Genomic DNA, 13,642 nt, shown 5'->3' with positions numbered 1-13,642 from the left:
CTCACGGGCGGGCATGGAAAGACCCCGACACCATAGAGTGCATTCCTCGCAGACCAGATAGGATAACGGCACCACCTGCAAATAGGCAGTTTTGGGGAAAGAGAGTTCCTGTTGATGCCATGGTTGTTGTGGCGGCCACTAAGGGGGAACTAGCTGAGGAAAGGTCCACTGTCCATCCCCCCAACAGGAAGTCACGGGAGATGGACAAATTTGGGAAGCATGTCTATGCTTCAGCGACTTTCGCCTTGAGGTTTCTGAACTGTTGTCACACTTTACTAACACTTTACTAAACTACAGAAGGATTTGATCAAGGAGTTTTATCAAATATCTCTCAGGTTCTGTTTCTGATGAAATTCAGGCATCTGTTACTTTCCAGCTGATGACTCTACAGTCCATATCCAATTAATCCATGAGGTTGGGTTGATCTCACATGTATTGGATGAAACCTCAAGGGCAGGGGGTTTAGGCATTTCCATAAGGAGACATGCCTGGATGCACCTCTTTTAGTTTGTGGAGTCGTTCAAGTCCTCTTTCATCAATGCTCCTTTTGATGGAATGTCTTTTTTCGGCCTCAAAGTAAACGACAGCCTGTCCGGGTGTGAAAAAGAAGGAAATAACCTGTCTGCCATGATCATGCATTTTTCTGACTCCTCAACTAACCTTTTCCAGGAATCAGTGAGGTGGTTGAAAAATGTGTTTTAAGACATCTCTGGGTCCTTTTCAAGACATACATGGAGGAGGTTCCCCCGAGACAGAGGAGGGAACTCTAATGGATGAAGATGCCCCCAGGGCAGAAGTGGCCTACACAACCAGGGTTCCAGAGAATCATACTTTGACAAACTCTACCTGTGCTGCTGCAAGGAGGCCCGATTGTCCACCTCTGGAGACAGTCGTGGTGCTATTATCCCTGCACCAGAGAGCCTGGCTAGATATAACAAAATATATTTTAATGCAGAAAATTATTTCCAGAGGCTGTGTAATACCCTATTCCCTTTCACCTCCAATCTCAAGAAAAATCCCTGATGTTCCACCCAGTCAAAGGGAATAAGCTGCAATTCAGATACAAAAGCTGCTAGAAAAAGAGTTATCCAAGAGGTCCTGCCAGACCAGATAGACTCCGGAATTTACTCAAGGTTCTTTTTGGTGCCAAAGAAAACAGGGGACTGGAGACCAATTCTGGATCTCTCCAAACTAAACAAGACAGTTCATAGAACCAAGTTTCAGATGGTCATGGTTCGGTCCATTCTCCCCTTTCTGGGCAAGGACGACTGGATGTGCTCTATAGACCTTCAGGACGCGTACTATCATATAAAAATGAACAGATGATCCAGAAAGTACTTACGCTTTCAGATGGGAGGCATTCATTATCAATTCAGAATACTGCCCTTTGGACTCACCATAGCCCCCAGGGTGTTTACCAAGTGGCACAGCAGTAGTAGCAACTCACCTGTGACTGCAAGGATTCAGGGGGTTTCCTTATCTAGATGATTGTCTCATTTTTGCTCTGACCAGGCATCAACTCTTATGTGCAAGAGATGAGGTTTTCAAAACTTGCTGTTTTCTGGGGATAACCGTAAACTACAACAAGTCTCATCTGCAACCAACTCTGAGTTTAGAGTGTATAGGAGCAGTTCTCAACACAAAAGCAACCATTGCTTTCCTTCCATTACTGAGGATTCAGACTATAAGATTCCAAGTCAAAAAGATAATCTACAGCACCTCAATTTCAGCCTGCCTGATCCTTCAGGTTCTGGGATCAATGGCGGCAACAATAATGTTAGTACCACTTACCAGGTTTTATATGAGAATTCTTCAATGGATGTTACCTGCTCAATGGTCGATATTTTATCAGTCAGTGTCTTACCAGATAAGAATTACTCACACCTGCAAGAGAGATCTCAAGTGGTGGATTCATTCAGACCAGGTTCGAGAAAGTCATCCAATCATTCCCTCTCAGCCCAAGGCCATAGTGACCGTGGATGCTTCCCGGCTTGGGGGGCATTTTCTGGGGAAGACAGTCCAAGGCACCTGGTCCCCCAAGGAGGCCAATTTGCATATAAATGCCCTAGAGATGACAAGAGTGCTGTTAGCATTGCAGGCATTTCAGAATGCTCTCCCTTTGGGGACAGTTGCAGTACAGTCAGACATGTCAGTCATCTGGTACATCAACAAACAGGGAGGAACCAAATCCTACCCATTGTGTCAAGAAGCTCTCAGAGTATGGCAGTGGGCAATCTCTTCCAACCACTTTCTTGTAAATCCATTGTGATAGCAGACAAATTGAGCAGGTGCATTCTTCTACCTCACGAATTGTCCCTCAACAAAAAGATTGAGAATACGATCTTTTGTCAATGGGCCTAGCCTTGCTGCGATCTGTTCACTTCCACTCTGAACAGCAAATGCAGCAGCTACTTTGCCGTAATCCCCCCCACAAGGGGAATCCCCAAGTGAAACTGTACTTCAAGATGATCCCCCGGTCTCCTTTGTGTGTATCCTCCTACTCCATTAATTCCCAAATTTATTCAGAATGCTACAAGATTGAAGAGCAAAGTCATCCTCATTGCCCCTTATTGGACTCGACAAATTTGGTTTCTCTTCCTTTGGCCTCACCTGATTCAACCACCTTGGTTTCTGGATCCACCTCCGGACTGCTTGACTCACCCAACAGGCATGATACATCCAGACATAGTAAACCTCAGGCTGGCTGCCTGGTTTCTTCAGTTCTATTAAGAGCCAGACAACCTATGCCCTCTTCTGTCCATCATATGTTTTGTCCTCCCATAAACCTTCCCCTAGGAAACTATACTCCAGCAAATGGAAGTGATTTGTTTTTTGGACTCAAAAGCATAATATTGAACCTTTCACAGCCCCCATTCATAATATCTTGGAATTCCTAGCACATCTTTTGAAGAAGGAGCCAGTTCTTCTACTGTTAAAGTACAATTAGCAGTGATTTCATGTTGGAATAAATGGTTCTTCTGTACCATCCCACAAGCTGAGCAAAGCATTTTTGAAAGGCACTCTACTCTTAAGGCCCCCCTTTAATGATCCTACTCCCCCTTGGGACCTAAACCTTGTGCTGGAGTCTCTCTCACAGTCTCCTTTTGAACCCTCAGCTGCATGCAGACTCAAATATCTTTCATGGAAAACAATTTTCTTAGTAGCCATTACCTCTGCCAGAAGAATTTCCGAGATCTAAGCATTGTGTTCAAAACTTCCATACTTGGTTTTCTATAAAGACAGAGTTACCTTTTGTACCAACCCATCATTTCATCCAAAGTTGGTGTCAGAATTCAATATAAATCAATCTATTAATTTGCCAGTATTCCTTTTGAAATGTTCTAACGAAGGAGAATATGTATTACATTTATTAGATGTTCATAGACAGTTGGGTTTTTACTTACATAGGACTAAAACCATCAGAAATTCTGACCAATTCATTACATATGCAGAACCAACATTGGGTAAACGAGTTGCCAAAGTTACTGTATCTAGATGGATAACAAATTACATTTCCTTTATGTATAACAAATTGGGCATTGCTCTGACAAAACGTATTCGTGTCCATTCTACCAGATCCATGGCAACTTCCTCAGTTTTTTATTCCAGTGTGTCCATGGATGATATTTGTGCAGCAGTTACTTGGGCTACTCCCCATACCTTTATTACTCATTACAAATTAGATCTGGTCTCCAGAGGAAGAGCATCTTTTGGTTCTGTGGTGCTCAGGAATAGCCTTTCTTAAGTCCGCTCCTGGAAATTAGGTAGCTGGGGACACTGTTCCATCAGTTGAGGACAGAATTAAGATTGACATCAGGTAAAGAAGTTACATACTTACCATAACGTTTCATCGGTGTTGTCCATTTTCATTCTTCCTCAGCTTTTCTCCCACCAACCCCATCCTTACGGCTTTTGGAAGAATATCCTAACCCTTCCCAAAGGCAGTGAGGATGCACAACCTGCATCCGCAGGGGGTGGCTATGCCTTTCCCTGTACACATACACAATGCTATGTACATGTTCAGTGAAGGCTACTGTCCTGTGGTGACTTTGTGCACTACATGCCTGCTTCCTGGCCACAGATTCTGTCCCTTCTTTCAAAAGCTTGTAGCTGCATATGGCAGTCTCTGTCACCTCCCTCAAGAATGGACATACCTGTCCTCCCTTCCAGCTCTGTCATGCTCCTTATCAGATAGTCAAATTCAAGCCACCTGGGCCATAGCCATGACTTTATTTTGCCACTGTAGCTGGTTGCTTTTTTAGCTTCTAATAAGGTAAACTTTACTTTCATTTTAAGAAACTGTTACCCTCCTAATTTGTTTTCCTGTAAGACAGAGGAAAAATTTGTTCATTTGGTATGTGTAGTTGTTGGGATAGGGGCTTTTTTTAATTAGGTTAAAATGCAGAGAATGTGTTAAACTGGCTTTTTTTAACAAGAAGTTAAAATGTGAAGAACACGTTGAACTGAAATTCTCTCTTTTGTTTTTTTTTCTTTAGCTCTGAGTTCACTGTTACGTCCTTCTGCGAAACCCCTTGCTGAACAGCTCAACCAGCTCCATTATGTGACCGTAGCAGTGGTAAACCTGGAATATGAAGGGTCTGTTATAGCATCACCGGTATGTTGACTTGAGTAAATGGTTGTGCATTATAAAAAAGTACTGCAGCAAGAACTGAACAGAAGGAAGTGTTTGTATCTGCTTAATCTAACCACTGTTGAACATTTAACTTAAAAGAGGAAGAAATATTCCATCCCTCATACCCTTACTTTTTCAAGTTCCAGAGGTGCAAGTGTCATATGTATATGATGTCTATAGTACTCTCTTTGTCCACCCAAGTGGTTAAAAAGTCACAAAGCTGAATCAGCATTGACTGACAGTATTTCCACTGCATGAAGATGTGCTGTTGCCTACCTGCAGATGAAAGATTCAGCAGCCTGCAATGCAGAATTGTTTTCTTTATCTGTTGTGAAACAGAAGTGAGAGTAAAAACCGCACTGCTGATTGACTTTTCACTATAGCCATTTTTATGCATGGTAACTACCATTATATTGCTGTCATCCAGTCCTGTGGTACCCCTGTGATTTCCTAAGTAGAAACTGTATAGTTCTACCACAATGATTTGCTAATCACGTTGTTTTTCACTGTGGGAGTTGAAGCTTGTGTACCTTGAGCCTTATCTTACCAAAGTTTCTCTCTTCCATTTCTAGTTACTATCCTGTCTTCCTTTTGGTAACTATCTGTATCTGTTTTATATTTCCATTCTGGTTGTTTGCATAATTCTTTATCTTTAAATATGGAGACAATGGACTCATAAAGATGATGGACTTATTTAATATTCTGCCTGGTCTGTTACATTCTCTAAGCAGTCCATACCTTTCTCAGTTATTTTGTGTCCTGCCTATTCCTACAGTGTTTCCAAGTGTATCTGAAAAACATCTTTCATATTTTCCTCAATTACCTGTTTGTTTTCTTCTTTTGGGTCATCTTAGCTTGCTGAAAAAAATGTTGTCTTTTTCAGGCATCCTCAGCACTTTTGTCATTCCTACTCCCTCAGACTTCTCATCCTGTTATATGCCTTCATGTTTTCATTGTTATTTGCTCTTAATTCTTACACACACACACACACGCACTCAGGCACGCACTAAAGTTGTTCTGTTACGACACTTTGCAGGGAAATGGCCCACACACTGCTTTTGACCATGGCTACCTTACGCCATCCTAACCGTGATGGGGACCAAGGAAGATGCTGAGATCCTATGTAGTGGAGAGCCACACAAGGGTTTTATGAGACCCCATATAACAACCGATCTGTTTCTTTTGGCAGAGTTCAGTCTCAGGAGGGCAGCTCTAGGCAAGGGGACACAGAAGTATGGTGCCTACATGGTCATGGTTGAAATGAGAAGGAATTTTGTCTTCAGTATCATATGAACAGCTGCATGAGGTAGGAATCTGAATGCCACTGTCCATTTAGGGGGTGTAGGGGGAAATTATATGGGTAGGAAAGGGCTGTTAGCAGTGAAAGAGTGGCTTAAGGACCTGGTGAGGATCTTGTGACAAACAACGTACACAGCTGCATTAAGAGGAGCTACCTGTCCCTGGCCTAGACAGGGACAGTGTCCTTCACAATGTCAAGTTTAATGAATGGTCAGTGAACAACTAATGCAAAGTTATTGGTAACTGGGAGATCCAGTGCTTACGTGATAGTCTCGGGGTGGGGTGATGGTGGAGCAAAAAAGTAGTCAGGCTTGTATTCTGTTTGCACTGACTGTGGCAATATACATTACACTGTGTGTTAGGAATAATAAAAAAGGGTTTTCTGTCAGAGGGCTACTCTGACTTATACCTCGTTACTTACTTCACATGTATGATTGAAATGCTAACCTGTATGGAATTGTTGAATTTTGTATTTTATGCAAACACAAGGGACATGCTGGATAAAACAGGAGGATATGTATACTCTGTATGAGAGAGGGGAACAATGCAACAGAACAAATAAATGAACTTGAAGGATAAGATATACTGTACTGTAGGTCATACTGTTGGTGAAATGGCAGCAACCGGGGCTGTATACAGAACATCTGCTCATGGAGGCGAAAAAGATGAGAAAATCACAAACAGTCCATGGGGAGTTGTTATGCATACAGTCAACCATTGACATGCCTAGTCTAATTTCCCAACTGCCCCAGAATACCATCCAGTTAAATTACTTGCTTAGAGTCACACAGTAGGTAAATGAATGGTGTGGGAATCAAACCCTGGACTATAACAAACAACTCATTAACAGCTCATAGGCTTAAACCTCTGTAGTAACTACCAGGCTCTTGTATCCTGAATGTAGCAGACAGTGTTGAGGTATAGTGGGGGAGTTTTTATCTCAGATTTTGACTGGAGTACTTTGATTAAATCCATAGCAAAGAACAGAATAATTATTGATGTGGTACAATGCATAGTCATCATACAGTATTGGAAGATACTCAAGAAACAACAGTTATGATTTGGTGATGTGAAATGGTGAGGAGAGGAGGAACTTATCTTTGCAAGTGGGTGGCAGTTTGCAAACAACTGATTGCCAAATATGCTGGTTCATCTTCGATGTACATATAACTGAGGCAATCAGAACTGCAATTTTTGGTTTTCAAGAAGGCACGGTATGACATAATGGAACAGTTCCTCGGATGTCCTATATTAAAAGGAAATAATAGTTGAGAGTAAGCATTCTCAACAATTTTTCTGAAACAACCAGATAAAAATAGAAGGGAACGTGGTCTGTATATGTCCTTTATAGACATATTACCAGCATTATTTTTATTTTATTTATTTATTTTGGATTTGTTAACCAGGGTAGAGCAGTCATCCCATTGAACCTATTTCTGTCTCACAATGGATATATTATATACAGAGTGAATGACAAAATGCAGTATAGACACATGTATTGTATAAAGTGAGTATCATATCTGGCTTGAAAGTATAAAGGTAATAGATAAATTACATTATATACAGAGTGGCTGACAAAACACAAATTTATACATGCATAATGTGTAGAGAGAAAATCAGAGTTGGCATGCTGACAGAAGCAGAATAAAAAGTAGTCAGATCAGGGTAGGCAGGTGGAAGAAAGATAGGAAGAGGTTAATTTATATGATCAGAGAGATAGTGAATGCAGTCTCCTAGAGGCTTGTAATATACTTTTATTTCTGATCAGAAAATGGGGCAAATAGCAGTAGTGATAATACAGTAAGAGTATACAGGCTACATGCATGAGCAAAACATAATATGTAAGTCCTTGAGTATAACGTTCACATCTTTATACATGTGCAAAAAAATATATGCAATTACATTGTAGCTTTTCATGTTGTATGAGAGTATGTGTTCATTTTATCCAGAGGATGAACACTGGCAAATCCACAATTGTCTTGGGTGTTGTTTAAGATCTGCTTTAAAAGTTTGTAGTTGTTTAGTTGGTGGGGGAGAAGGCTAGAGTTCCACATTTTGGAGGCATAGGTGGAGTAGAATGCATCTCCTGCTGTATTTAGATATGTATTTATTGTGAGCAGAGATTTGTCTTAAGAGCATAGATTTCTACTTTGATTATAGTGGTGGATCATAGATTTAAGAGCTTGTACACTTGTTTAGGTGGTATATTAAATTGAGGATTGCTAGAAGCTGGAATTGGTGAAGAGTTTGGAATAGTTCATTCCAGTTTAGTAGTCTGACTGTTTGGCAGTGGGTACAGTAAGAAACGTTTTTTATGGCAAATTACATGAATTTGTTATAGCATTGTTCATGTTTTGCTGCCTCTGTGTAGTAAAGGGGTAAAGCCTCAACTACTTCACAGGTGACCTGGCTTCAAGTAACATTTTAGGCGTCTGAGGAGCAGGTAGAGAGGGATGGGCGGGTCCATTCCGGGAGGGAGGACATTTGCTGATGATGTTCCCTAAGAGGCAACATGGTCCAGTGAGGGGAGTAACCTTCAGATGAGGTCACTGAACAAAGTGGGAGGGAGTGGGTAGAGCATAATAATAACCCCCCTCCTGAATGAAATGTAGATAGCCAAGACCCCAGGACACCCTTAGGTTAAACGATTGGTTTTAGCAGGATACAAAGTACATTTACAGCAGTTATCAGTTGCTGGTAATCTCATCATGGACATGTGGGATTGGGTAGTAGTGCTGTTAGGATGATGTGGTGGGAAACAAAAAAACATTTCAAATTTTGTTCTCTGGAGTGATGGCAGGTTTGTGAAGATTTGAGAGGCATATATTAATGTGAGGCGAAAGTAGGATGTTCTTCATCTCACATTGCTGCAGTCCTTACACTTGGGTAGTCCGCTGTCCTCGGTCGGCCCGAATATCAAAGTATAAGGCTGACGTCGGTCAAGGCGCATTAGACTGACATCAGGACGTCAGGGTACAAATGCGCATGACCGACGTCATATCCTCAGTCTTTTTTGCCGCATGGTCCGATGCAGAAGCAGCGTTGCAAGTGCCGTTCGGCGTTCTGAAATTTTTCAATCGGAGTTTCAGACCGAGTCAAAGTTGGCTAAGTACCCGTTGGGAATATTTTAGTTTTTTCTTGCCTCAGTGGTTTACCGGATGTCAGAAAAAGTGAATAACTGTATTTCTTGTGGGAAACAGATACCGCATAGAGATTATCATACTTTGTGTATTCCTTGTTTAGGGCCTGAGCACGACGTTGTTGGGTGTCGCTTTTGTGCTAGGTTCAATAAGCGCACTATTAAGAGAAGGTTAGATTGTGCCAGGTTAGTCTTCGGGAAGCGGTGCAATTATAATATGCCGTTGGATGCTCCGGCGTCCTTCTTCAAGAAGCGCAAGGACAAAGCAGCTAAGCCCAGGCAAGAAGAGCCGTCCGTACCGGACGCCGGTTCTTTAGAGGTGTCGGTGGAGCCGGGGGTTCCGCCGGAGGTTTCTCTGGAGTCCCAGGGGGAGACTCTGTTATTGCAGGATGTGGCCTCTCAGGAGGCAGGTCAGGCTGAAGGGGCTTCTCAGGTTACTGTACTCCCCTCCCTTCCTAGGGTGGTTAGGCCCTCTCCTTCTGTTTCCAAGGCTTCTCCCAGGGGCAGGCCAGGTTTAGCTTCAGTTGGTGTCACTCCTAGTTCTTCAGGATCTGTGCCCAAGAAGCATATGCTTAAAATGGCAGAAGATTTGATTACTTTGATTAGAGGTTCTTTGCCCCGTCCTGATAAGAGACCTAGGGTGGAACCTGAGTTGGGGAGTTTTGAGCAGGCTTCGGATGTTTCAGAGTCTTGGGCTGAAGACTTCCAGGAGTATTCTGCTTATTCTGATTCTGATGTGGATGATTCTACTCCTTCTGCTTCTCCTCCTGAGGATTTTTCTTTTCAGAGACTCTTCATTCCATGAGGGAGCATTTTAAGTGGGAAGGTCAGGACTTCTCTGATTCCAGGAAAAGGCTTAGGGAATTTTTGTTTTACCCCAGCATAGGCCTTTGGCTATACCTCCTGTTCTGGATGTTGTGGAAGATGTGTTTGCAGAGGCTTCTCTTAATCCTGATTCTTTGCCTCCTGCTCCTGTTAAACCGGATAGGTATTACAGGGTGCCTGAAGCTCATAAATATCTTTTAAGAGTCCTAGGGCGGACCCAGAAACTGTTAGTCAGGGGCCTAAGGGTGTTAAGGCTTCTGTTGTTAAAAATCCGGTTCCTCCAGATAAAGAGGCCAGGGCTTTGGATAGATGGGGAAAGAAAGTCTATACTTCTTCCACCCTAGCTATGAGGGCTTTGAATTGCCAGTTTCACATGTTGAAATACCAAAACTATCTACTTTCTCAATTGAAGTCTAAGGTAGATGCTCTGGCGGAAGGTATTGAGTGTAAAGAGTTACAAGATTTGGTACAGGTTTCTGAACAGGTGGGTAAGCATTCTTTGCAATGTGGTTTTGATGCTGTGCAGGCCTCGTCTAGGGTGGCTGCCACTGGGTCAGTTCTTCGCAGGCACGCCTGGCTGAGGGATCAGAATTTATCTGACCATGTTAAGACAAGGATTTTAGATGCTCCTTTACAGTCTGATGTGTTGTTTGGTTCACCTGTTGAGGCAGTCTTAAAGAAAATGGAAGACAAGGCTAAGTCTATGCAGACTGTTAAAGATTTTTTGCTGGTTCAGCCTCCGGAGTTTAGTAGGAATTGGCCTACCAAGGGGTGGGCGTATCCTTCTTATGATTCCCAGTCTAGGGGTAGATCTAGACGTGGTAGGGGCAGAGCTCAGGGCTCTTTCAGGCCTAGAACAGGTAGTTCACCTGCACAGTCTTCGGGTGAGGGCAGGGGTCAGTCCTTTCGTAAACAGACCCAATGACCTACCTTTTCAGCTGCCAGAGCCTTCTCGTCTGGCAGCACCTTTGGGAGGAAGGTTGGCACTTTTCAAGGAAAATTGGAGTTTAATTACCCAAGACAGATGGGTATTGGATATCATACACCAAGGTTACAGGTTTTATTTCCATACCTTGCCTCCTTTCAAAGGCATGCCAGACGTTCCTCCTCAGCAAAGAATAGAGGCTCACAAACAAATTTCTCTGCTACTTCAAATAGGGGCCATACAGCCGGTCCCTATGCCAGAAGTGGGCCTAGGATTTTATTCTCGCCTGTTCCTAGTACCAAAGAAAGGGAACACGTGGAGACCAATTTTGGATTTATCTATCCTCAACACTTATCTGGACATTCCCAAGTTCAAAATGTTGACGTTACAACAGCTTTTACCTCTGCTGGGCACAGATCATTGCATGGTAACTTTGGATCTCAAGGAGGCTTACCTTCATGTTCCTATCAGACTGAGTTGCAGGAAGTATCTGCGTTTTCGGGCTGGGACTTCTCATTATCAGTTCTCTGCATTGCCCTTTGGCTTATCTACTGCGCCCAGAGTGTTCACGAAAGTTCTGGCTCCAGTGATAGCTTTCTTCAGGCTAAAAGGAATACAGATCTATCCTTATTTGGACGATTGCCTGATTCTGGCTCAAGGAAGGGACGAGCTTCTTCATCATTTGCAATATGTGATAGCAGTGCTAAGATGCCTGGGGTATTCTGTGAACGAAATAAAGTCCAGTCTAGTACCCTCTCAGGACATGTGCTTTCTGGGTGTAAGACTGAATACAGCATCCCAGATGGCCTTTTGACCCCGGACAAACAAAAGAATCTTTCCCTTTACTTTCATCAATTGTCTCATCAGTCCAGGCTGACTGCAAGGACAGTCCTTCAAGCCTTGGGGTTCATGGCATCTTGTATTCTGGTGCTTCCCAATGCCAAACTGCATATGAGGAAGCTACAATGGTATCTCAAAAATGTATGGACACAGCACTGCCAGGATCTGGACACTGTCATTCAGATAATACCTTGCATTCAAAAGGAATTTTTGTGGTGGGCTCAGGAATGTCACCTAAACAAGGGACTCTCTGTGACCCGGCCAGAGGCGAGTCAGATTCTAACGACAGATGCCTCAGACAAAGCTTGGGGAGCTCATCTAAATGGAAAGTGGATACAAGACACGTGGCCTGCCAGACTACAACATCTACATATCAACTTGAAGGAGATGTTAGCAGTCCAGTTTGCATTAATAGCTTTCAAGGATTTACTTCTTCCAGGGCAGGTGTTGATTCTAACAGACAACACAACTGTCATGTGGTACATCAACAAGCAAGGGGAAACACATTCTTATCCTCTATGCAGGCAAGCAATGATTTTGTGGGAGACTGCTCTCAGTTTACAGCTAAATCTTCAGGCAAGGTTTCTGCCGAGCACAGAACTCCTTAGCAGATGTGTTGAGCAGACGTATTATGGATCCCCACGAGTGGAAATTGGATCCTCATGTATTTCAGAAATTGACAGTGTCATGGGGAACTCCAGACATAGATCTGTTCGCTTCTCCACTAAACCACCAGCTGCCAAAGTTTTGCACAAAAAGGTTTCATCCCACAGCTTGGAAAGTGGATGCTCTTTCTTTCAATTGGAGCAATCTTCATGTGTATGCCTTTCCACCTCTGCCTCTCCTCCCAAAGATACTCCTAAAGGTCAGACAGGACAAGCCAAAGATGATTTTAATAGCTCCAGATTGGCCTCGACAGTACTGGTACCCATTACTGAGAAGTCTGGTACAGGAGCCTCCATGGCCTTTGCCTTCGATTCCACACCTGTTGTCTCAGGAGAACAGTCATTTACTCAATGTCAAGCTTCACTCTCTTCACCTAACAGCCTGGCATATTCTGTTTTGAACCATAGAGGGTCTCAACTTCCACAGCAAGTTTTGAATGTTATTTTGGAAGCTAGAAGGCCTAGTACAAGGAAAGTGTACGCAGATAAATGGAAGAGATTTTTATTTTGGAGTGCAGCAAAGGATTTTGATGTTTCTGAGCCTAATTTAAGTGTGGCTCTTCAATATCTTACTGAGTTACTGGACAAAGGTTTGTCCTTCTCTTCTATTAAGGTTCATGCTGCAGCAATTTCGCTCACTATGACTGTGACCCACCATTGTTTTCTCATCCTTTGTTCAAGCAATTTCTTAGAGGGGCAAAGAATATAAGACCCCCACGTAGAGCTCCTACTCCTGCTTGGGATCTCAATTTTGTGTTGGAGAAACTCACTCTACAACCTTTTGAGCCTGCAGCTACTACCGAGTTGAAATATTTATCATGGAAGACTGCTTTTTGGTTGGGCATTACCTCTGCAAGAAGGGTTTCTGAATTGCAGGCCCTTATAGCGGTTGAGCCTTTCTTAATTTTCCATAATGATAGGGTATCTTTGCGTACTAATCCTTCCTTTATGCCTAAAGTGGTTTCTAGTGTGGCTTTAAACCAAACTATTCATTTGCCTACTTTTTATGCAAATCCCCAAAATAAAGGGGAAAAGATTTTGCACACTTTAGATGTACACAGGCAGTTGCGATATTATTTGAGCAGAACTAAAGGGTTCAGGCAGTCTCAGCAGTTATTTGTTTCTTTTGCTTTGAGTTCTCAGGGCAAGCCTGTGTCAAAACAAACTATTTCTAAGTGGATTGGGTTTTGCATTGCTTTCTGTTATTCCCATCATGGTAAGGAGATTACAGCTGGGATTAGGCCTCATTCCACTAGGGCTACTGCCACTTCGACAGCTTTTTTAAGGGGGGTGGCAACTAAAGATATTTTGGAGGC

At 42.8% G+C, this 13,642-nt stretch overlaps 1 protein-coding gene across 1 annotated transcript in view; it reads left to right on the top strand.

Moving 5' to 3' along the window:
* Positions 1 to 13,642, top strand: part of PPOX (protoporphyrinogen oxidase) — a 572,299-nt gene that overhangs the window by 270,828 nt on the left and 287,829 nt on the right. The window contains exon 8 of the mRNA XM_044059458.1: positions 4,497 to 4,615. Within this exon, the coding sequence (XP_043915393.1) occupies positions 4,497 to 4,615 (119 nt within the window). The remainder of the gene's footprint in view (positions 1 to 4,496; positions 4,616 to 13,642) is intronic.

The sequence above is a fragment of the Protopterus annectens genome, chromosome 17.part0 (assembly GCF_019279795.1).
Source record: "Protopterus annectens isolate FY-2018-M chromosome 17.part0, PAN1.0, whole genome shotgun sequence".
Taxonomy (NCBI): Eukaryota; Metazoa; Chordata; order Ceratodontiformes; family Protopteridae; genus Protopterus; species Protopterus annectens.
The sequence above is the reverse complement of the archived record's forward strand: the minus strand, read 5'-3'. Positions and strand labels throughout refer to the sequence as shown.